The sequence below is a fragment of the Phyllostomus hastatus genome, unplaced genomic scaffold, assembly GCF_019186645.2.
Source record: "Phyllostomus hastatus isolate PE091 unplaced genomic scaffold, TTU_PhHast_1.1 phas_scaffold_555, whole genome shotgun sequence".
Lineage (NCBI taxonomy): Eukaryota > Metazoa > Chordata > Mammalia > Chiroptera > Phyllostomidae > Phyllostomus > Phyllostomus hastatus.
Genome location: NW_025334036.1, coordinates 2342790 through 2367625, shown reverse-complemented (window position 1 = coordinate 2367625; position 24836 = coordinate 2342790). Strand labels below are relative to the sequence as shown.

Here is a 24836-nt window from a genome sequence, read left to right as displayed (position 1 = left end):
TCCCCTAGCCCAGACGAGACGCCCCTGCTCAGAGGGTGTCCACTACAGGAAGCAGCGCAGCGGGGCTTGTGAAGTCCCCTCCGCGCCCAGGTCTCCTGTGTGGGTACCCCGCCCTCCCTCAGGCTGTTTATCCCACATCCAAACTCAGCAGGGAGGAATTCTACCCGCCTGAGAGCATCCTTCCAGAAGGAGGCGTTCTCAGAGAGGGTAAGGAGGCACCAGGCCCCCTCTCCTGAAGGCGTGTGGAAGAGCCTACGGCCAGGGATGCCAACCACTGTGCCAGGCGCGGGGCGGCCCGTCCCCGGGAAGGATGCCAGCGGCACCCGATGCCCACGGAGAAACTCGGTGAGGGGCGAGCCGTGCAGCTCCTGTCCCTTCCTCAGCTGGAGCCGAGAGAGACGGAGGCAGCCCTGGGCCCAACCCCTCTGCGCCAAGGCCCAGCCTCGCTCACTGAGCTGAGGCTCCCTCGGGAGCTGGTGTGACTTCTCTCAGCTGTCCACACCCAACAGCGGACCCCGCCCTAGGCCCCAGCCTTCGGCAGCCCCATCACGCCAGGGACAGCCTGGAGGCCTGGAATCCCCAGGCTACCGCTTCCCGGGACTGGGGAGGAAGGGCGGTCCCAGTGTCACCGCCCCGGGGTGTGTGTGTGTGTGTGTGTGTGCTCGCGTGCATGGGGGGTGGTCACACCAGCTCCTGCTGTCTCCACTGCCACCCTCCCTGCCACAGAGCCACCGAGACAGACCACGGGTTCGACCACACAAGCACACGTATGCCTCGCAATGACCCAGAACACCAAGATCTGCTGATCTGTTCAACAGGGACTCTGCTAGGAGTTGATTGAAACACTAAATTCTGCTCATATGTTTAATTGAACAAATATTTATTAAGCACCTACTTTGTGCCAGGCACTGTGCTAGGCATCCTCACTGCGTGCTGTTCCCACAGCACAGCAGTCTGCTCAGACATTAACACCATGAAAAGGCCCATTGTCGCAACCTTACAAACTGGGGGCGGGGCCAGAGGGGTAGGGTGGGTGCAGGCAGGCCCTGGGCCAGGAAATGCACCCACCAGAAACTTGTCTTCTTCCTCCGGACGCGTCTGCTGAGTAACGGCTTTAAAGCATCCGGATACTTAACTGGGAAGGAATTTTCTATCTCCACACCCCACGAGGGCGCCTGGTGGACATTCAAATACTCTGAATGTTATTCAAAAAAAAGGGAGGTGTGAAGGACATTCACATTTGTCTTAGAAAACTAATTTCAGTTTGTATGGTTGCCACACGGTTAGGAAAGATAGAAACATCCCTGCCCGGACTGCGCGAACGTTGAAGGTAGACCAAGTTCTGGGTTCCTGAGTCAGCATCTGCCTGCGTCCACACAGTCTGGGAAGGCCGGAGACGCGAGAGATTTCTGTTCCGGGGACGAGCGAGAAGCACGGCCCACGGCGCCCGCACGCCCGGGCGCAGTGCGCGCGGGAGGACGCCCTTGCCCAGCTGCCTCTCACACACACACCTGGGACTCCCCACCTCCCGGGGGAGGGGGGGTGCCCAGGCTGGCCGCCCCTAGTTGTCGGTGCCCAGCTTGGAGAGGCCCCTGCGGAAGTCGTGCAGGTCGTCGATCTTCCCGTCCAGCACCTCCAGGAAGCTCTTCAGCTCCACCTTCAGGTGGCGCTGTCGATACCTACTCTCCTCAATGTCTGTCTTCAGCGAACGCACTTTGTCCTCCAGGTTCTGATTGTCTCTCTCTGCCGCCTGGAGCAACACAGAAGGGGGAAGAGCTTGGAGAACAGTGACGCGAGTCGTCCGTCCGCTGAGGCCCGCTCTGGCCACGCCCCCCACCGCCGGTGGCCTCCCCGGGGCGGGGTAGTCCCCCAGCACACGAGGCAAGGGGCATTTCAGCCGGCCTTTCTGTCCTGCCTGTCCCCCCGCAGAAGTGCCAACAAGACGCAGTGTACGATGGCCAACATCTGGCCTGAAAGACGACATTCGTGCGTGGAACGGAGAATACAGAGGCCTGCCCAGGAGCCCGGTGCTGACGGGCCTCCTCACACGTGCCCAGCAGAGAAAATCTGAAACCCCAGCAACAAGGCACTTTCCGCCCCTGTCCCTGCATGGTCAGCAGAGGCCCCCCCAGGTCCGTTCTGATGACCCTGACCGGCTGCTGACCCTGGGGTTGTGTGCATGGATGAAGGGCCCCTGGAGGGAGGGGACACCAGCAGGTAAAGGAGAAGATTAAAACCCTCCTTTCGTGGGTCAGAATCTGAGGCCAGTTGGGGGGGGGGCTGCTTCCAGGTCACGTGCAAGGTCACTGCCTTGGGCGTGGCAAGGTCAAACAGCACCCAGGTGTCAGGCCCTCAGCCCTTCCTCCTGCCCCCACGCCCCACCGCCCCTGGGGCTCTGCAGGGGCCTCTGTGGACCGGAAACAGTCAGCTGCACCGTGCTCAAGGCGCGGGGCCCCTTCGCGCAAGTGGAAAAACCGAAAGACTGATGCCCCTGAGCCTGCGCAGGTGGGCGGAGGTGGCCTCTGGCGCGCAGTCGCCGCCGCGCAGGAGGGGCGGGGCCTCGGAGGAAAGAGGAGCAGAACAAACGCCTTCCCGTCTGCGCGCTCCTCCCCCTCGTACCTCTAGCTTCTCAGAGACGTATTCACACTCGGACATGAGCTGAGGTATGATTTCACTCTGCTTCCGGAGGTCTTTCAACTCCTACAGGAGACAGGAATTTGGAGAAGAGTGCAAAAACGAGTCAGAGGAAATGCGTTCTGGAAAATCCTCCAGCTGGCGCCTACGGGACCGGAAGCAGCTTCTGCAACCTGCCCTGTCTGCACAAATAGCAACGGTGTGGCGTTAACACGGAACGCGCAGCAGACGCGCTGAGGGCTGAGCGCGCTGCACGCAGCACCGCTCGAGGCCGGCACGCCGCCGCCCTGGCGGACCGCGGTTCCTGCCGTCCCTGCGGTCCCTGCCTTGTAAAGGGGAAGCCGAGGCTGAGCGAGGCTGGGACACGTGCTCAGCCTCCGCTCCCGGGAAAAATAAACGACTGGAGGATTGCTGGCTCTCGCTGCGTTAATTTGACAGCAGAGTTCAACTTCTGATGACGGATCATTTAAAGAAAGTTTCCAGTTCGATTCCCAGTCAGGGCACATGCTTGGGTTGCAGGCCATGACCCCCAGCAACCGCACACTGATGTTTCTCTCTTTCTCCCTCCCTTCCCTCTCTAAAATAAATAAATACATAAAATGTTTTTTTAAAAAGAAATACTTTTTAAAAAAGTTTCCAAGCGTTTGGTACAATGTTCAATGCCCCCCCCCCCGCCCCCGCGGATGTGAGTGTCCGACCGCATAACGAGCACAGCGAGGAGGCCGCCGACTCGGGAGTGTTTGTGCCTCTTGTGACCCTGGGCTCTGTCTCTGTGCTGACGTCCAGGCAGCTGCCGGGGCCAGTCACACGCCCACAGTCGCCTGCTGTGTCCTCGGGCAGAGGTCACCCCGCCGTCCCAGGGGACCCCGAGGGGCACCGCTGGAGCGCGGGGACTCACCGTCTCCTTTTCCCGGAGCTCCGACTGCAGCTCCTCGATGCGGATCTTCAGCTGCGTGTTCTTCTCCTTCTCCCTGTTGATCTCGCTGCACTGCTCCTCCAGCTCGTCGATCTTGGGTAAACGTCACACGTTAAGTGGGGACGCCTAGTTTACTTTTGTGCATGAACAAGAGATCGCCGCCGCAGTGCTGCTTATGCTTTCCTTTAAAATAAACCACAAACTGGCCCACGTCTGTGTCTTCGTGCGGCCGCCAGGGGGCTGCTGGCCCGGCCGGCAGGAGACGCCTCACTCCCTTCCGGCAGAGCCACTCCAGCCACAAAACCCGGCCCTCAGAGGCTCTGGGCCCCTGGCTCCCCTCACGGCCACAGGACAGATGTCCCGAGAACCTGTCTGCTTCTCCCCAGAAGGATCTCATTTTAGTCACACCCTGAATCATGCTGTTTCAAGGGTTTGAGCCAGTGGGGAAGGCAACGGAGCACTGCAGCACCGTGGCCACCGCACGGGACGTGATGGCATTTCAAACGTTGTGAATCGAGGTGACCTTTCCCTGCTGATGCCCCGGAGCCCGGCCTGCAGGCCTCTCCCTGGGGGGGCGCAGGCCTGACCCCCAGAAGAAAGGCCAAGGCGGAGACCCCTGGCCCTGCCATCTGACGGTGAGTGTTTCGGGGGACCAAAGTGTGCGCACGCAGTCGGTAGGAGTGGAGCCCGTGTGTGACACAGAAGTGCCACGTTGGTGGGGTCCCCACAGCGACAGCAGTCCTCGGGGTGACTGCACGGGTGAGGGCAGTGAGGCCGCTTGCCAGAGGGGACCTGTACCCCCGTCCTCGGGGCGTGAGCCCCGGCAAGGAGCTGCTGGCGCTGCCTCAGCTCCAGACATGAGGACCCGGGGCTGCCCCTCAGGGAGGCTGATACGCCTCTGGGGGGGGGGGGCACTTCCTCCGCTCCCCAGCCCTGCTCTCTGGTTCCCACCCTTGAGCGCCAATCAGCTCTGCTTGGGCGAAGAAAGAAAGGGCCATCGATCCCTGTGGCAGGCGGATCAGCCGGCCCTGGAAGGGAGCCTGCAGCATCAGCACCTGGCCGAGTGCCCCTGGCTGTCAGCACTTTGGGCACTGAAACGTAAAAGCGACACCAGGCAGTTTTCTGTGCCATCTGCACCAAGCAGGGTCGCAACACCCGCGGTGACCTCCGGTGGCCCCGCCCAGCCAGGTGGGCAGGTCGCAGGGTGGGGGCTGGGAGCGACACCAATGTCAGTGTGGCATGTGCGCCCGATTTCCCGCCCTTACTGACCAGACCGTGTTCACGGCCCTTGGGGTGACCATGCTGACCATTAAAACATGGTCAGCGCAGTGACCCCGGGGCGGGGGGCGTTCTCAGGCCTCCCCGAACCGCCTCACCGACTCAGCCCACCCACAAGGACCCTGCGTGACTGCGGGGAAGGCTGCGGGGACTCCAGCCGAATCGCTCGTGTGTCAGGAGAGAAGAGGAGAGCAGCTGGCGCAGCACGGAGGCTGGCACCCGCCCACCTCCCGCTCCGAGGGCCGGGTTCCTTCTCTCCCCTCCACAGTCACATCTTCGGAAACGGGGGTTCGTGTGAGGGGGTCTCGGAGCAAACGCCCCTCCCCGTTTCCCGAATCTGTTTTCTTCACTCGCCCCCTGGATCCCCGTCCCCCACCTCGGATCTCACTGGACCGCGGAGAATGCCTGGGAAGGGCCATCCCCCAACAGAAGAAGTGGCCGACCCCCAACAGAAGAAGTGGCCGACCCCCAACAGGGGGCAGCAGAGGGCGCTGCCTGCAAGGGGCGCCGCTGCCGCCTCCCGCTTCTCCCTCCTGTGCGACGGGAATTACAGAACTCGGCTCAGGAACAGTAACAAGTCAGTTACCGAGAGGGAGGGGGGTCCGAAGGGGGAAGGTGGCAAGTCTGCCCCCCCCCCCCCGTCGGTGGGGATGACGGCAGAGTGGGGGGGTGGGGGGAAGGGGCCTGGCCGCCCCGCCCCCGCAGCCCCCAGCGGAACCCACCCTGTGCCGCAGCCGGTCGTTCTCGTCGCGGCAGATGGAGAACTGCCGCTTCCACTGCTCCACGCTGGTGGCGGACTCCTGCAGCGCCGTCGTCAGCCGCGCGTTGCTCTCCCGCAGGCTCTGCAGCTCGATCTCCCATTTCTTCACGTTGGCGGCGCTGCAGGGCAGGGGCCGGACGGTGACTGGTGACCCGGACGGCGCGGGCCGTCCGTCCCCCGGCCACCCCCTCTCCCACCCGCGGGCTGTCTGGGCAAGCCAGTGCCAAGAGGGGCTGGCCTCTGTCTTTCGTGCAAACCCGTCACCCTGCCAGGCTGTTTTCTCAAGGAATCGCTTCAGAAAAAAATAACAAAAACAGGATTCTTAGAAAGAGAAGGAAGAGCTGGGAAGAAGGCCGCAGGGTGAAGACTCCCCCTGCCCACTCCCCGCCCGGCCCTGACTCTGCACGCGACCCCTTCCTTCCAGGAACCAGCCTCACGGGCAGCGGCCCTGAGGTGCCACCGTGGGGCCCACCGTGGGGCCCACCCAGAAGCTCAGGGAAGCTCCCTCGCCCTCTGAACGAGGTCCTGCCCCAAGTCGTGGAGCCTGAGGACCCCGGGTTTCACCAACAGGTGACCGAGGGTGGTCCCACTGTCGCTGGCACCTCCGCAGAGCCTCTGAGGGAATCCGGGCTTGGGAGTCGAGGAGACAGCAACGGGGCCCCCCACCGAGGGCAGCCCCGGGGTTCTCCCCACGGGCCTGGGGGGCCCTCCACAGTGCCGCCAAACACCCGTGGTTCTCTCTGATCTTATGTGCTCGGTGCAGGTGCTTTTAAAAACACACAGACTGGAGCGGGGAGCCCTTTGCTCCAGAGGCTCCGAGAGCTTCCGTGTGCCGGCCGGGACCGGAGGGGCGGGCTGAGGCTGCCCCGGGGGCCGGGAAGGGAACTCGGCCAGGCTCAGGACAGCTCTGCTTCTGGAGGGTTTTTGCAAAAGTAAGTACGGCTGTATCGGAACAATCTGTGCTATCTTTCATCCCACGGCCTCAACGACCTGGGAACGCAACAGGGAAATATATGTTTTCGGCCTCAGACAATACAGACGAGAAAAAACCAGAAAGGATTATTATCTGATTAATTTCGGGACTGGTGCATGAGAACTTGAGCTGATTTTGGGAAATGGCTTCACCCCCCCCCCATTCCTATAATTTGCTTCTCCATTAAATTGGGATTTCAAAACACTTATTTTTAGGGCTGAAACGTTTTCATTCAGGCAGCTCCCTGTGACTTAAAACAACCAAAAATAGTCCTTAAATTGCCTGATGAGTAAGAAAAGAGACCGGTCACTGTTCTGTCCTTCAAAATGCCTGGCAAAACCCACAATCCAAATATGGTGGCTGGATCTAAGTAAGGGTCACGGTGCTTTCTGGAACCCCAGGCCAGGTCACAGGAATTATGCTGCAGAGACGGCCAGGCTGGCTGAGCTGAGAGGTGGGTGCCACCCCACTGCGTGCGCCGGGCAGCCAGACAGCAGCGTGGGCCTGCCGGCCTCCTCCAGCCGGGAGACAGGCCGGTCCCTCCCAGTCTCCCGAGGCGCTGCCCTGCTGGGCAGGACGCGGTCGGCAGGGACGCGCAGGGCGTGGGGAAGCCGCACCTGGGTTCTCAGCCCCCTCACCTCTGCGTCAAGGCAATCTTCAGCTTGTTGTTCTCGGACTTCAGGTGTGTGTCTGCCGGGCTCGCGTGGGAGGCCTTCTCGTCATCCGTCCCATTGACGCTGGATGCCTGCGGGGGAGATGGGGTCTCATAGCCAGGCTCCTGGCCAGAGTGGATGTCCCCACGGGCTCCTGAGGGTCCTCATGGTGGCAGCGAGGCAGGCACACGGGGACACTGTTTCTGAGTGGGGGAGAACAGCTCCCCTGACCAACACTCAGCAGTGGCCCACACGTCGAAGACATCGCGAATGAAGGACGAGGCCCAGTGGGAGGCGGGGCCCATGCGAGCCCCGACTCCGCGGCTCCGGGGCCAGAGGGCACCTGGGGCCGCGGCTCAGGCCGCCGCACGCACACCTCCCAGACAAACCTAATGCGCTTGGACAGCCGGTCCCCTTAAACAACACAGACAGAGCCACAAACTAGAAGAAGGGGAGAGATTTAGAATAAGGAACAAGAAACAGGGAAAGAGGGAAGAGAAAAAGCATGACGAGCTGACGCAACGTAAAAATCCCGGGGCGGCAGAGAGGAAGGCCCACACACTCATGGAAAGAACAGGACTCGGGCACGGATGTCGGCTGTGGCCGTCTCCACCACCACTCAGCACTGTCACGAACACTCCGAGATGCTTCTTTAAGAAGGCATCCCACGTGGCGGTGAAGTCTCCTCCGGCCTCGGATGGGATCTCAGCGAGACCTTATTTAGCCTCCAAATAAGCACAGAGGGGAAGGAAGGGACGACGAAGGGGAGGATGCACAAGTTTGACTAAGTTTGCATAGCTGCATTGCAAAAAAAAAAGTGCCTTGTACAAAACTAAATTGCCAACAACAACCCGGGGGAATAGCTGCTGCTAAACATTTGCAGATACCAAAGGCGGAATGTGAATACGGTTCCTCCACTGAAAACCCTCAGGAGAGAGGACGTGTCTGTGAGAGCTGCACACGGAGATGCTGACGGGTGACGTCACAGGCTGCCTGCGACTCGCTTTGAACCCAGGGGGAGGGGGAGGGAGGCACAGAAGGAACAGCCGGCCGCACATGCCTGACTGTTAAAGCCGGCCTGCGGGTTCACCGGGGCACGCACTACGGAATCCTGCCTAGCTCTGTATACGTTCAAAAGTATCCACGTTGTAAAATAAAGTTCTTGGCCCTGACCGGTGTGGCTCCGTTGGCTGGGAGTTGTCCCGCAAAGCAGAAGGTCGCTGGTTTGATTCACGGTCCAGGGCACATGCCTGGGTTTCAGGTTTGGTCCGGGTCAGGGCGTGTACGAGAGACAAGCAATTGATGTTTCTCTCTCTCTCCCTCCCTTCCCCTCTCCCTAAAAATAAACGAAATCTTGTAAAACAATGAAAAATACGCAGTTCTTGGAAATCAACACAAAAAGATCAACACTCTAATTTTTTAAAAGGGAATGACTACGCAATTGACATTCATAGAAAACAATGCATAGCCCTGGCTGGCGCAGCTCAGTGGATTGAGCGCGGGCTGTGAGCCAAAGTGTCGCAGGTTCGATTCCCAGTCAGGGTACATGCCTGGGTTGCAGGCCATGACCCCTACCAACCGCACACTGATGTTTCTCTTTCTCTCTTTCTCCCTCCCTTCCCTCTCTAATAAATAAATAAATAAATAAATAAATAAAATCTTTTTAAAAAAGAAAACAATGCATAAATCAATTAAGAAATACAAAATGACAAGGGCCAATAAAATACATTTTTCTTCTGTGAAATCAACGAAATTGCGCTGGCGAGGGTGTGGGGCGAAAGAGCGCCCTCCTTCCTGCTGGTGGGAGTCAGAACTGCATGTTTCTGCCGGGGAAGTCGTCCGAGTTCATCGAAAGCTTTTAAAATATCCGTAGTCTTAACGGAAAACGTCCACTTCGAGAACCTCCCTGCGCAGAGATGCGCGAGAATGCTCATCGCAGTGTTGTCCACAGTGACAAAGTGTCAGAGACCACACAGACGGCCCGCACCCCGGGATGCGGAGGGGGTACGTTCTGACACACACACACACACACACACACACACACACGGGACGCGGTCTCACCGTTAGGCTAGTTTGACAAAGGGACGTGTGCAGACACCCGAGGCAGTGACCGTGACTTAGAGGGAAGGAAGTTATCGGGAACGCTCCTGTCCGCTGAGGTCTAATGTGCAGTCCCTCCCCGCATCCACAAGGGGCACCTTGTATGCAAGGCGCCCAGGACACTGTAACTCAGGACAGACCCAGCTCTGCCCTCATGGAACACCTGAGCCACCCAGTCTCCCGTCCTGAGAGTCGGTCAGGGAGGCCGGCAGACCCCGGGCCCCCTCCCTGGCGCTCTCTCCCCTCCTTTCTGCAGCACTGACACGCTGAGTGGGCTCCTTCCTGGGCTTCGGTGATGGTGGGACGACTTCTCTGCCTCCCTGGCTGGCTGCCCGCCCGTCACTGGGTTCCCTGCCCGAGGCTCCAGCTCTAGCCCCGCCCCCCCACTGCTTCTTGGTGAACCTGAGGCTTCCGCTCTTTCCTCTGCGGGACCATCAATCGCAACTGCTCGCGGAGCCCAGGCCTCCTTGCGCTCTTTCTAGCAGCGTCTCCGACATCCGTCCCTTCCTCTTTAGTCCCGTGGCTGCCCTGGCCGGGCCACTCTCCACCCCACAGCGTCCTCACTGGTCCTCCGCTGCGCACCTGCGTGCAACCCTCGCGTCAGTTCCAGATCGGCGGCCACGAAACACCTCCGGCGCCTGCCGACTGCTCAGTAATAAGTCATCGAATTAAAGACGAATGAATAATAAAGTAGCTACCGCGGAAGAATTCCAGGTCTTTCGCAGTGTCTCCGAGTGCATCTCTGTCTCTCCCACGGCACACCCCAGCCCCAGCCCCACAGTGTCCTGGCCCTCCTGCTGTCACACTCCCTCCATCCCAAACCGAAATCGTTGCTCCTGACGTCTGCCTCGCCCTGTCTCTACCTGTAACCTTGGCACTAGGTCCAGCCATCTGCCCACCACTACGTGCACCAATTGAGACAACAGGAATGCGGTGGGGGGGCGTTATTTCAGGTTCAAGCAGGTCCATCTTTGTCAGTCATCATGCTTGGGGAGGCCCCCTCTCCTTCAGCTGCACGGGAGCCGTTGGAGTGCCACCTCCCACCCGACTTCCGTGGGAGACAGGGGCAAGGGCTCGCTGGCCCGGCACAGGCACCGGCCCTTGCCAACGAGCACCCCCTTCCCGCAGACCCCACCGCCCACCCGGGGAAGGGAAACCACTGCCCCGTCCCTGGGACGGGAACGGGGGCCAGAGGGCGCCTCTCAGGGGCCAGGGACGGGCATCGCCCTAATCTCCACAAGTGTTTCCATTCAAAAGCACATCGCCACGCCCCGAAGGAGTCAGGAGCTCGTACACACGTGTCCGGTGCCCCCACTCCGCGTGGGCAGGCTAACAGGGGAAACGCCCTCAAAACGCCGTGCTGCTAAATGCCCTCTCTCCCGTCGATGTGACGAGGACCCCTGTGCCCAGCAGGACTCGCCCTCGGGTTTGTGCCGGGGACAAGCCACTCACCTGAGAATGGTTGCTGGAGGTCTCGATCTTCTCCTGCGACTTGTCCCGGGCGAGTCTGGCGGCTTCCTTCACCTCCTGGAATTTCTCTGCGAACTGAACACGGAGGGCGGTTATTGAGGTTCTTCCTTCTGGCCCTCACCTGTGGCTGGTGTTCAGACCCCACCTCTCCTGTCCTGCATCCATGTCGGGCCCATACATGCTGTACAAACACAGGGGAAGGATTTTACTTGAGATCAAAAAAGGGAATGAGCATGAGGAACGCTTGCTTCTCCCAGTAAACACCGTTGGCCGAGGTCCGACCCAAATCGGCGCCCAAGCTGCTGAAGCCGGTCTGAGGAAGAAGGACCGAAACAAGCACCTCTGGCCACCAGGACCTAACACAGACACAACAGGAGGAATTTAGCCGTGCCACAGAAGGAATCTGAAAAACCACCTAATTCCTCTAGAAAGATCCAAGAACTCTTACAAGTCAACATAATGAAAAACACAAACGTCCAAACAGTTGGGAAGAAGCAACCGTTCTAAGTGTTACATGCTTAAGGTATAAAATACCAAAATTGAAAGTAGCAGAATGAGACAGGTGGTCTGTGGCTGAACCCCGAACCCTGTTTTGAAGGGGCCAGCTGTACGAACTTCTGGGGAACAAGTGGGGAAATGTGACCGGGGACCAGAGTAGACAACATCAAGGAATCGCTATTCATGTTACTAAAAGTGCGAACAGTGTTATGATTATGTTGACAAAACGTCATGCCTTTAGAAATAAATTCTGAAGTGTTGAGGCGTGAAATGCTTTGATGCCTGTAACGTCAAGTACTTCAGCAAAACAGCAAAGAAATGTGGCAAGTATTAACAACTAGGCGATATGGACATGAGTGTTTGTTATACTGTGCCCTCTAATTTTAAAAAAATGTTTTACTATTTTCATAATAAAAAATGTTCTTAAACATCCCAGGACAATCACGCCAATTGCAGGTTACCGTCACCGACAAGGCGACTGATTTTAATTAGCACGTACATTGTTCAAACAGAGCACATTCCATGACGGACGGCGCTGGCAAGACTAAGCGGGGGAGCTGCGTGTGGTTGCCGAGAGACGGAAGAAGCGAGCAAGCGGCAAGGCTCCCGACAGCGCTGGGGCTTTTGCTGAGAACGCACTGGTTTCTGGGCGCAGGCTCCCCTCCGAGCACGCTCACGGCCGTCCCTGGACATGCGGGCACAGCCGGTTTCACGCCAGGATTGAGCACAGGCGGAGTGACACCAGGACTGGACGCTAGTGTCCCAGGGACGCCCAAACCTGACCTCAGCCGGCCTTTCAGATGAGGGCAAAGGAACCACGCTGGACTCAGTGTCCTCATCTGTGAAATGGGCGTGACGGCACCGCCTCCCTGGACCGCTGGACGACGAGAGGTGGGGCTTTGCCAGGCCTGTGGCTGGGGCTGGACAAAGGGGAGGGAGGCCGCGCCGGCCTGGACCCGACCTCTGCCCACCAGTGGAATGGCGGCCCGGCCTTGGACCCATGGGCGGGGGTAAAAGAGCTCCACAGGAGGGCAAGGCCATTCCTCCGGGAACGTCGACTTGTTTCTTTACGTGCTGAGGATGCTGCAGGGTTGGGCTCCTGTCTTCGAAGGGACTGCCAGTCTGCAGCAGATTCTGTTTTACATTCAAGTGGGCGGTGATTTTTAAACAGTCATAAAATAAGCTTAAAATGTCATGAAGCAGGATAAACCCAATCAGACAAATTAAAAAAAAGTAATCACTTAGAAAGATGTGGTATTAGCAGATGGATGATGAAACAGGCCCCACCATTTATATAAAATTTAGCGTATGACAAAGGAAGAATAATAAATGAATGGGGAACATTATCCAACATATAATTGAAATAACTTTAGTAAACTGGGGCAAAATGAATTTAAATCCTTACCCATGGGTTAAAAGGATAAGTGTTTAAAAAAAATCAAAACCTTAAAACATCTGCATGCAAACAGAATTGAACATTTATCAAAATTCTGCTTAAGGAAATGAAAGGGTAATTTTCTAAACGTGGAAAAAGTTTTTCAAACATCACAAAGGTGACAGATTTGACGCCATGGTAACGGAAAGCTTTGGACTGACAGAGGGGAGAGACTAACTCGGGGCGGGGGGGGGGAGGACCCGCCTGCGGGAACAGCACAGCTAGACCGGGAGACGGGAAGGAGCCTCGTCCCCAGCACAGAGACTCTGTGCAAACTTCTGTTTCCGGACTGTAAGAGAAGCCGTATTTAGAAAGTCACAGAGGTAGCAGCCGTGAGCCGGCGGGGCTGCGTGGGCTCAGGAAACAAGTTACAGAAGCAGAAGAAGGGTCCCTGGAGCTCCGGAGAGGGAAGGGCAAAGGTCAGGCACCTGCAGGGAAGAAAAGGGCCACGGGGAAGCTGCCTTCGTGCTCCCGAGAGAGAGGGAGAGCACCGAGGGTGTGCACATTGAGAAGGAAAATAGGAAAACCCCCATAGAGAAATGGCAACATTCGTGAATAAAAAAATACAAAGTAAGCAACTTAGAGAAAAGAATGCTCGGCTCTGCTGAAAATGCAAATCACAATAACGAGGTCCCACTCTCCGGCTGCTACATGAGCAGACCCTGAGCGCGGTGATAACAACACCGGTGCTGGCAGGACGCCTCGGTCAGCGCTGTGGGTCGGTGCGGCCCCCCGAGAAGCAATTTGGAAAAAGGTATCGTGAGTGAAAAAAAAAAATCCTCGGGCCCACTGATGTAGTGATGTCACTTCTGGGAAACTGTGCTGTGAAAATAATTGAGAATAGGAAGAGAGGCTGTCAATATGCTAAGGTCCTAGATTTATCTGCCATAAGGAAACCCTGGAAGCAGCCCAGACGCCCGGGGAGGCGCTCCCCTCACAGCCAGCCCCCGACCGTTCGAGGAGATGTGCTCGCCGCCGAGAGGTGCCAGATGGCTGTCCTTTGCTAGAACACCCCCTCCCTCCAAGTCTCAGGGTTTGTAATATTAATAAAAAGGCACCTGTGCTTATAAATTTAGAAAGCACCTTTAGAAAAAGGTGTTTTAAACCTATAGTCCCATCGCCCAGATATAAACAGTAAATCTCATCAACTTCTGATCTTCTTCTATCTGTATCCATACATCCGTGACACATATTTCTTTTTTTTTTACTTTATTTTTATTTATTTTTAGAGAGGGAAGGGAGGGAGAAAGAGAGAGAGAAACATCAATGTGCGGTTGCTGGGGGCTGTGGCCTGCAACCCAGGCATGTGCCCAGACTGGGAATCGAACCTGGGACACTTAGGGTCGCAGCCCGCGCTCAATCCACTGAGCTACACCAGCCAGGCACACATATTTCCTTTAAAAATGAAATTACATTGTATCTTATTTTATAGCTACTTTCAAAATGGCCAGCGTGGCGTTCACACTCCCATGCAGTCACGGGACCTTCTGCTGGCCCATCTGGATTGCGGTGAGTAGCGTTATCCAGAAGGACACACTGGAACTCATGTAACGAACTTCCTGCTGCTGGGCATTCAGGCTCATGGGGGTTTTTTGTCTGTTGTAAATGATGCTGCAAGGAGAATCCTCACAGCTGAACCTCTGTACGCAGATACAATTATTTCCTTAAAATAGACGCCTATAAATGAAACCAATGGGTCAAGGGACATTCAAACCACAACGGTGTCTGAAATGCAGGCCAGAATCTCATTTTTTTTTTTTTTACTTATTAGGATCATTTTCTGCAGTGGTAATGTAATAATTTTAACCAAAATAAAAATCATCATTATCATCCTGGAAAATGGAAGACTATTATTTTATTTTACTTGTGGTTTTTTTTTTTTTGGCTTTGGCCATTGGAGACATTATGGCGTACATTTCCTGTTTGCTTAGTCAAAGTCCATTTCTTTTTTTTTCCCCCTTAGCTTAATAGAATCTCAAATATCTCCGGAGCAGGAAATTTCCTAGGTGATGAAGAATGAGAACTGGTCTACGGCGACCATGGCAACCCAATGGCCTGCCCTCTTTTTTTTTCTGGGGGGCCGGGAGGATGACCCAGGGGCCGGAGCTCACAGTGGGGCCTAGGAAGACGTCTGTCTGTCAAGGGAGTTTATGGGGAAGCTGGTGTGTCACCCCCCTCCTTCCTCCTGCCGCGAATGCAGGCGTGAGGGACAGAGTCTGAGACGTCATCTGACACCGGGAGGGAAGGGCCGACAAAGAAACACACACACAGAACCCCCAGGACCCTCAGACCCCACAGCAGGGGGCCACCGCGTGCCTCCAGGTGTCTCCTCCGCCCCTTCCCTCCGTCTCTTCTGCATGGAAAGAGCAGCTCTACGGCTGAGGCACGCGGAGCAGTTTCAGCCACTTGCAGCCGAAGCACGACAACTAAAACGCCAGGGATTAACGCCTCCCGTTTAAGCAATGGCTCTTAAATCGGGAGGCAGAGAGGCCTGAGACAGGGCAATGTTCTTACAGCGACGCTGGCTTAAAGGGAACAGGAGGGGCCCTGTCTGGTGTGGCTGGGGGGGTGGGGGGAGGTTGGGCGTTGTCCCGCAGAGCTAAAGGTCGCCAGTTCGATTCCCGGTCAGGGCACAGGCCAGGTCCGTGGTTGGGGGGCAGGGGAGAGGCAACGCGTCGATGTTTTCCTCCCTCTCTTTCTCCCTCCCTCCCCCTCTCTCTAAAAACAAACCAAATCTTTAAAAAACAAATAAAAAAATAAAGGGAACGTGAGGGCACAAATCCGAATCAGAGACGAAATAACTGCAATGGGTCGAAAGCAAAGGCCGTGTGTGCGCGAAGGCCCCGCGCGGAGCACGAGCGCCCCCACCCGCCTCTCCCGCGTCACTGCGGCGGAAGGGTTGCCCGCCGCCCGCCGCGAACGGGCTGGTACCAGACGTGGCCGGTGACCTCTCAAGGTCAGATGCCAGACGCATCCTAACCTGTAACAACTGGCTCGTTCTCACACTTGGCCTTCCTTCCTCAAGCTCGTCCTTCCACCGGAACACGCCCGCGCCCCCCGGCGGTCTTCAGCAGGCTGAGCTGTGGTGTCCCCCCCACGTGGGCGGGCAGGCGAGCCCCAGTTCACCCCCGGGAACTCGCCGCGTGCATTGTTTCCGGAGAGCCCTTCTACAGAGCAGAGGGTCCCTGCAATGCCTGCTGGCTGGCGGTGTGAAGTGGCCCTTATCACGGGAGCGCGAAAGGTCAAGGTGCCTGTTTTCTTTCCGGGGCGTGCAGAGAGGAGTGTGAATAAATGCTCTTACAGGAGAACATCCACACCAGCGTTCCCTTTTCTGGGGTGGTTCTAGGGTTCGATGACCAAGTCCCCTTCCAGGCCCGTGGGCGGCTGCTCTGTGGCGTCGGGAATATCCAGCCACAGCTGTCCCCTCGGGGCACCCCGCCTTGGGGACCCTTGAAGCCCACGTTCTCCTTTGCCGCTTAATTGCCTGCCACTTGCCGAGACGGCCAGCGTCACTCCTCGGTGATTTATCAGCGTGGGGCTAATGGCTCCCTTCAAAGAGAAGGGAAGAGCTGATTTGAAGTGTCGTGGGGAAAGGAGACATCTGAGTGCTCATCTGACGAGTCTTTGTGACAACCGCAGGCCACCGCCACGGGGCAGGGACTCCAGTATCCGGCGCCCGGGAGGTAGGTGGAGGGACTGGGGCGGACAGGCACTCCTCCTTAATGACGGGACATTTTCTTCTGTCGGGGACAAGTGACAAGTGGCCGCACTTGTTAGCAGGCATGGCTCAAGGTCTCTCCGGTGCTCAGCGGCACGGAAAACGGAGCTTTGACAACATGTTCCCATTTCCGTTTGGCGTTCTTGCTTCACCCCACTCTTTCCATGGAAATGTTCCCCCTTTATATCCCTCCTCCTTTGATCCCCCAGAGGCTGAGGAAAGTGTTCCGGGCAGCCAGGACCGATGCTTGCAGACCGCCCCGGGTGTCTGTGAGTGCAGGCCCTGGGCGGGACCCGGGGTGTGCGACCCGAGGTGGCCCAGCCAGGACCGTGTGCGTCTCTGACGGAGTGCCCTCTCACCCCTGCCCGGTGGTCCGAGGCTTCCACCCGGTCAGGCTGGACGGGGGGCGTGGGAAGGGGCCACTTGGCAGGGCAGGGACTGTCTCACCCCCGCCGCCCCCCAACGAGGCACAGATTTGGGTGGAAAGGTAGGCAATCCTCACAGCCCGATTTAGACAGAGGTTCTGGTGTCATTCTTTCAAGAAATCGCCATCATCCTTATTTCCACTTCGAGTGCATTTCCTCTGATTCTCTTCATTTCAGAAAACAGCAGCCCTGTCTTCCCCGAGGCCTGGGTTTTAAGCTTTCCCTCGGGTTTCTTGGGCTGCTCTGGCATCCGTCCAGTAAGTTCCCATGTCACATGAATTAGCCAATCCTGCTGCCAACGGACACATTCTTACCAGCTCCAGAGCGCTCTCTGGCCATCCTACAAGGAAACCTGCCTTCCTGAAACGAGGGTTCGGCCCCTCCCAGGAACCGCGGGGGGCCTCTCAGCCCTCCGCCCCGCAGCCTCCAAGCCCTCCAAGCCCGTGACCAGTGGTCAGACGCCGCTCCACACCCCTGAGCAGCTGCACCAGCTTGCCCTCGACTCCTCGGAGACGCAAGTCAAGGCTGTGAGCCCTCTCCCCAGGGAGAAGCCACGCACGCACAAAACACCGTGTGACGTGCAAACGGTGCGGGGACTGCAGGCTGAAACTGCTATTAGGTGGCACCGCACTCCCGTCGCGAGGGCCCCAGCCGGAGTCAGCGGTGCGGGCACCGGACACGGGCCCAGGGCGCAGGCTGACCCGTGGGGCGGGAGCCCGGGCAGAGCTGGTGCTCAGGCTCTGGAGCAGCCTTTGTCAGGGAAGCCTTGTGCTTCCCTCCCCCTCACAGTACCCCCACTGCCAGGAGCCTGAATTTCCCCAGGGTCCGACGGCCGGGCGGCGCCAGAAAGGGCGGAGCTGCGGGCCGAGAGGCAGCCGGCTCGGCCAATCAGCGGCTCGCCCCGTGCTGCGGCGAGAACCCCCCCGCCCCCTTACCTTGGTCAGCTGCAGCTCCGACGAAAACCCCAACCCGAACACCGTGTTGGCTCTGCTGTCGGCCCACTGCCCGAACTTCTGCGACGTTTTGGTGAAAGTCATATTGGGCGTGATTGTGCTGTTGATAATCACCTGCGGGAGAGCAGACCGGGGAGCAGGGACGTGAGCGCCGAGTCACACGCCGCAGGGGGCGCTCACGGAGTCTGGGGTTGGCGAGGCCGGGCCCAGGCGCAGAGCAGGCGCCGCTGCCCTCCCGCCCGGGTTCCCCCGCCGGACCGGTTCCTCCGCGGGCCCCTCCCAGGTCGAGGGCCCGTGTCTGGGACCCAAAAACAGACTGCCAGGCGACATACAGCGAGGCCTTACAAGTGATCGGTGGGAGAAAGTCTCCCCTGAGTAGGTTTTCCAAAACTGCTTTTCGCTTCCCCAAAGCGGCCCTGCCGCACGTTCCCAGAAGAACGTCAGGTACATTTTTAAGTACCTGGTGCCCCCGTGTCCAGCTCAAACAACTTCGAGTCTCCATGAGCAGTTGGGGCTTGCTGCCTCCCAACAGAAAGGAGAGGACTCACCCCAAATGGGACAATTTGGGGAGGGCTGCCTTACAGAGAGGCTAACCACACGGGCGTGAGCTGGTGTAGGGAGCTGTGAGGGGCTGTGCAGGGACCTCGTGCTGGCCGCGACCCCTCCTTGGCCTACAGGGAGCTCACGGTGACCCCACAGGAGGTAAGCAGCCAGACAAACCCCTCGCCGCCCTCCCTTTGATCTCTCGCCACGGGCCAAACCCAACCGGAAGCCAGAGGCCCCCGGAGCCCAGTGAGGGAGCCTGCAGGTCAGCCTCTCAGGGGCCAGGGCGGGGTGACGAGGGGCAGAGAAGGAATCTGAAGGGGGGAGGGGACGACACCCAGCACATGGAGCGTGCACTTGTCCCCCACACACTTCCTGGGTGTTTACTGAGTGCCGGGCGTTCTGCCCACCGCAGGCACAGGGGGGACGGAGTCCAGGTCCCTGCCCTTCCGGCTGCCGGGGGGTCAGGAAGGGGGCAGAGACGGGTACACAGTCACCAAACAATCGGTGTGTTGTGCGGTGCCAACGGTAAGCTTACTCTGGCAGGAACCCTCGGAAGCCCTGAGACTGTAAGAAACGCTCGAGAAAAACGCCCTTGGACGTGAGGGATTCTCGGATGTTTGCTAACCAGCACAGCTCAGCGGCCACTTCCTCGTCGTGTGGTTTCTCATGGTCTGAGCAGGGGCAGTGGCAATCTGAGTAAATTCTCTGAAGAACAAAGTTACTAGCAGCTTTGTTTGTGAAGGCTACATTTACGCTCAACAGTAAACTCTGAACACTTTTTTTTAAATGGATAAAACAAGGAAGAGAAAACATTTTTGAATGGCAGAGCCTTGCTCTCTCCTTGGTAGGGACTTCAGTCAACCAATGTGCTCAAGGACAGGCCTTCTGGACAGATTCCTACCTTACTTAATAAAGGCACCAGGGCAAGAAGTTACAGTTGTCACCAGCAAAAGTGTCATTGCGATGTATATGCCCAAGAGCCTGCTGAGTTTGCCCATGAGGCCCACGCTCAAGAATAAACCCTACTGCCGCTAGGAAAACAGTTTTTTTGTTACAAAGTTAATGTTAGTTGCAGCAAGCACTGTGTATGGAGCAGCACTGAGCGCTGTGCCTATGTCAGCTGGGTTGGACCTCACCGCAGGGCCACGAGGCACGGCCACCACCATCTCACCGGAGGAGGAAGGGAGCGGGGAGGAGCAGAAGAGAGGTTATCACGTTTATGAGGAGAACCGAGCCTCCCGCCGTCTTGGAGGTCTGTCTTTTCCTCTCCCCGCACACCTGAGCGGGGCGGGCCCCACGGCAGACCCAGGGCAGACGAAGGTCTGCCGCTCCCTGAGCACCGATGGCTCGCCTCCCGGGAGGAACTCTTCGCCAGAACTCTGCAGTGGGGTGTCTTTGTCCCCCGCACTCCCTCCGGGACAGGCCTGCTCGGAGAGGGAGGGAGCATTGCCTGGATCCGGGTTCGGCACGGCTACCTCTCACTCTGTCACCCACGCCAGGGTGTCCGGGCGTGCGCCAAACACGGCCTGCAGGATCCCCCAGGCTGGAGGGCGGCCGAGACGGTAAAGGAAGCCGGCTCCTTGCACCGTGCTGCTCTTGCCACCCTTCAGGCTGGGGTCCTGCAGGCCGTGCAGCGCCCTGCCCGTCTCCTGGCTGCTCGCCGAAGGCTCCGGGCCTCCTGCGACGTCCTGGATCCAGGGAGCAAGAAGGGGCGGAGGCGGCAGACAGGGGGAGAAAAACCATCATCTGCGTCTAGAGGGTCCTTCACCTTCCCGCGACGCAGCAGGGGCAGCGCGTCTGAACAGTCTCGAGGCTCTGACAGTCAGCCCGCCGCTACCGGCGGTGAGACAGCCCTGGCTGCTCTCCAGGACACCCGGCGGGCGCGCTGACCTTCTCCTAGCGCCAGACTGACAGCGGGGTGGGGGGGGGATCGCGCCGTCAAAAATGCCCCGCCCCCAGCACGCGGTCAAAAATGCCCCGCCCCCAGAGCCTCCTCCATTCATGTCCTACCAACAGGGGCGCTCCACCCTGCGCCACCACCCTGGGCTCTGCCACCAAGCCCAAGTCCTCCTGAGAAGCTGGCCAGAGGACGCTCCGACGGCTGGGCCCCTTCTGGGTCCCTGGGCCACCTGTGGCCGGCCGCTCCTGCACCTGGAATCCCCCTAACGCTTCTGTGTCTCTCTGAGGCTCTGACTCACTGGCGCCTCTGGCCCTCCCCAGCGTGCGTGAACAGGGGAAAGGAGGTGCGCGCGGATGAAAGGGCCTTTTGTCTGCGCTCGGTCTGCGGGGGTGAGTGCCCCATTCAGGTGTGTGTGTGTGGGGGGAGGGACATCCTGGGGCTGGAGGTGAGGAGACAGGACCTGGGCACAGCGGGAGGCTTAGTTCTGGGCAGGTGAGGGGAGCCCTCTCTTGTGAGACTGGAGACAACAAGGGCATCAGTTACAAGCTCAATTTCACTGGTCATGTGGAAATAACGTTACCATGATTATATACTCACCAAATGCAACATACGTCTGAGGATACTGGGGGTGGGGCGAGAACAGGGAATGATGGGAAAATCCACTGTGAAAAACAACGTGGCTTTCTCTGATAATGTTAAAAATGCACATTCCAGCCCTGGCTGGCGTAGCTCAGTGGATTGAGTGCGGGCTGCGAACCAAAGTGTCCCAGGTTTGATTCCCAGCCAGGGTACATACCTGGGTTGCAGGCCATGACCCCCAGCAACCACACATTGATGTTTCTCTCTCTCTCTCTTTCTCTCTCCTTTCCCTCTCTAAAAATAAAAAAATGCACATTCCTCATCGCCCAGCAATCCCAGGGCTCAGTGGATACCCAGGAGAAAACTTTGCATAGATAAACAAGGGGGAATGGACAAGAATGTTCACACTAGCAGTGTTTGCAAAATAAATGAATAAAAAATACAGTCCACCACCGGCTGAATGGACCAGCGGTGGTACATGTAAGCAGTGGAACGCCACCCAGCAGCGAGAATGAACCAAGGCTGTGGGCATCAACTTGGACAAATCACAAACATTTAATAGGAAGCAAAAAATAAATAAAAAGGAAGTCAACAAAAGACAACAGATAGTATGGGTCTCCAGTATGATTCTATTTCGATAAAAGCCCCGAACATGCGAAGATAAATAATAGATTACTTAGCGTAAGGATCACCCAACTAGTAGCTCTCTGGCCAGGTCCACCTGCAGTCTGTATTTGTAAATAAAGTTTTATTGGCACACGGCCACAGCCATTGGCTTCTGCCCTGACTCATGGCCGTCTTCTTGCGACAAGAGACAAGCTGAATAGCGGCCACAGACTCCACCGCTCATTAAAAAGTTATTATCAGCTACATGGTAATGGGAAAAATACATAAAAGTAAATTTAAAAGAATCACTACATCCTGGCTGGCATAGCTCAGTGGATTGAGCGCGGGCTGCGAACCAAAGTGTCGCAGGTTCGATTCCCAGTCAGGGTACGTGCCTAGGTTGCAGGCCATGACCCCCAGCAACCACACATTGATGTTTCTCTCTCTCTCTCTATCTCCCTCCCTTCCCTCTCTAAAAAATTAAAAAAAAAAAAAAAAAAAGAATCACTACCAGCCCCTTCAGAGGAAAAGTCTGCTGGCCTCTGGCTTGGGGGTACATGCACAGACAGCAAAACTAGAGAGAAAAGTGTGGGGGTGCTTCGCACGAATTCCAAGCGAGTGGCAGCCCCACGAGGGGCGGTTGGCAGGGGCATGGCCTTGGGGAGAAGCCCAAAAGGGACGCTGAGGCTGGGTAAAGGGTGGGTCTCCTCAGCCGGGTGGCGGGCACACAAGTGTTCACTCTTTTTATCAGACGTTAAATGGTGCACACAAACAGTGACAATCAAGTACAAGAAAACTGTAACAAAGTTGTCGGGGCAGCTGGGGCCCGCGGTGAGCAGAGGCCGGGAAAAGAGCAGGTGGTCCCTGCCGCACACCGTGCTGGGAAACCGTGCTGGGGGCAGAGGGAGCGGCTGGAACTGCGGGTTCCAGCCTCAGGGCGGGCGGGGGGCAGGAGGTGGGGTGCTCAGCCGTCTGTGGGTGACAGGAGTGGAGGGTGTCACCCAGTGGGAGGGGACGCAAGGGACCTTGCTGTCGCCTGTGCTCAGCCCTTCCTCTTTTGTGAGCCGTCTCCGGAGCCTCCCAGGAAAAGGCAGGTCCCCGCAGATCCAGGACCCCGTCCGCAGAAAATGCACAGAACGCCTGTCCCGAGAACTGCTTGGGAGAAGCAGACAGCTACGCTCCCCCAGACTCCAGTCCTCCTCCGGGCTTAGAGAAAGCTGCTTGTCCCCAAGTGGGAAAGGGGTCCCCAAAATTCCTTTCCATGGCGTCTTCCCCAAATCTGGGGAGATGCACGTTAGAAGAACTCGGATGTTTTCTGCAAGAGGCCGGGGCCGAGTCGCAGCGATGGAAAGGCATGTTGTCTGTTTCCAAAGCGGGTGTTAACAGATGCTTTCCCCCCTTTGTTTCCACCGCAGTCCGTGGGGGGAGAAAGAAACCGACCTTCACTGAAAACCCGCTGTGTGCCGAGAACCTTCCCGACGCTTGCTCCGTGCACAGAAGGCGCCTGTGTTTACCCAAAAGAGGAAACTGCAGCGATGGCGGAGGAGGGGGCCCTGGCTGTGTCCCTGCACGCGACTGCACATTTCCGGAAGAACATACCGACCGAGCCAGACTTCAGAGGCTACAGCCTCAGGGCAGCCACAGTCAGGCGGCACTGGGCACCCAGCAGATGCTGCGAAACCCCTGCAGAACACACAGCCGGGCAGGCCCCTCTCAGTATGGGTGTCTGGGACCCTGTAAGGAGCTGGGAACCCAGGGCAGCAGCGTCCCCCAGAGCACCCGGGAGAAACGCCCGTCCTGGGCAAGTCTGATCCACAGGTGTGGGCAGGTTCTCCCAGGGACGGCAACGAGCGCAGTGATCGGCTCCTCTGCGAGAGTGCCAGCAGCGCAGAGAGCCCGAGTGCCGGGAGAGCTCAGTGAACAACCGCTCCGCAAAGGGCGTCCTTTAGAACGGAGCCGGCGGTGCTGTCCAGGACCCGCCCTAGATCGCGTGGCTGTGGGTGCTGCCACGGCTGGTATCATCCGTGCTCCGGGAGGCTGGGTCTGTGCAGCGCCCTCACGCAGCCCCCAAACCCAGCCGTCTGTCCGTGTGCGGGGCTGACCCCGGGTGACCTTCCGAGGCTCCGATCCCGGGTCTGGCATGGGGCTGGGGCTCCAAGGACAAGCCGGACCTGGTTCCCAGTCCTCAGAGAGTGCCGCCCGCCCCCAGGCAGCCTCACGCACAGAAATGGGTCCACGTTACCCCCTGCCGTCGGGCAGCGCTGGGCAAAGCGTGGCGGCATTCCCGCCTGTGCGCGGCTCCGGCAGCAGCTGGGACCGACACGTGAGGTGCTTGCTCTGGGCGGGAGGAACGTCGCACGTCGTGTTGCAGGGAGAAGGAGAGGCAGGGCTGAGCGCAGCCTCGCCCTGTGACCAGCAGCACCGAGTGCTCTCAGGGGCGGGGGCGGGGGGGCCTTCCACGCACCCGAGTCAACAGGACGAAGGGCTGGAGGAGCCTGAGCAGAGGAGCCTGCTGCGCCCTGTGTGGAGTCTGCAGTGGCAGCGGCTGACGCTGCTGGCTGCACCCCCTCCCTTCCCGGGGCTCACGCCCTGCAGGCTGCCCGCACCCAACTCCACAGCCGAGCGCGCTGTGGTCTCTGCTCACCACGACCTCCCAGGCCCCGCCACACCAGCGCCCTGTTCCTCCTTCACGTGGCGGGGTGCAGCGGGCCGCCCCTCCAGCCTCCTGCCTTGGGAGGGGCGGCTGGCCCAGACGCACCCAGGAGGCTCCCGGTCATGGACTTGATATGGTCAGGCTGACAGAGAGAGGCGGGCCCTGGGCCCTAGACTTGCCCAAGGGCAGAGGTGCAGCCGCTGAGGGAGGACGTAGCCCCAGCGGCTAAAAGCATCTGACCCTCTGCCATCTCGGTTCAGACCAACATCTGGGACCAAAGGCCTCCACCAGAGCGGGCCGTCCCGATGGGGCGGTGGGGTGGGGCGGCGGTGGCCAAGGGCAGCCAAGAGCCCTGTTCAGTGCACCAGCTCAGGACGCTGCGCCCCATTCCAGTCCCTAGGGAGGGAGGACCTCCGTCCGGACGACGTAGGCCAGGCGGAAGTGTGCCGGGCGGGGTTAGGAACTTGGCCATGGGTGCAGCAGGGGAGACCGTGACACCAGGCAGGTGGCCGTAGCTGCTGCCGCCCCGGGAGGTCACCACCCCGGGTTCCTTCTCCGCTTCTCCACACCCCGCCCCCCCCCGTGGGGCAGCTGGAGGCCCGGGGGCTGGTCTAGACCCAGGCTGCTGGTTTTCCGTGTCTCACATGTTGCTGAGGGAGCGTTGGGGCCGCCATCGGTGCTCTCTGCCCCCCCTCTTTGGTCCCAAGCGGCAGTCACGGCAATTAAATGACTGAGGCCC

The 24836-nt window shown here is 58.5% G+C and overlaps 1 protein-coding gene across 1 annotated transcript in view; it reads right to left on the bottom strand.

The window, feature by feature from the left end:
- Nucleotides 1-868: 868 nt before the first annotated feature.
- Nucleotides 869-24836, bottom strand: part of HOMER2 (homer scaffold protein 2) — a 55761-nt gene continuing 31793 nt past the window's right edge. The window contains exons 3-9 of the mRNA XM_045824962.1: nucleotides 17796-17927; nucleotides 10767-10859; nucleotides 7200-7306; nucleotides 5551-5707; nucleotides 3533-3643; nucleotides 2620-2700; nucleotides 869-1750 (exon numbers count right to left, since the gene is read on the bottom strand). Coding sequence (XP_045680918.1) covers nucleotides 1562-1750; nucleotides 2620-2700; nucleotides 3533-3643; nucleotides 5551-5707; nucleotides 7200-7306; nucleotides 10767-10859; nucleotides 17796-17927 — 870 coding nt within the window. The 3' untranslated portion in view covers nucleotides 869-1561. The remainder of the gene's footprint in view (nucleotides 1751-2619; nucleotides 2701-3532; nucleotides 3644-5550; nucleotides 5708-7199; nucleotides 7307-10766; nucleotides 10860-17795; nucleotides 17928-24836) is intronic.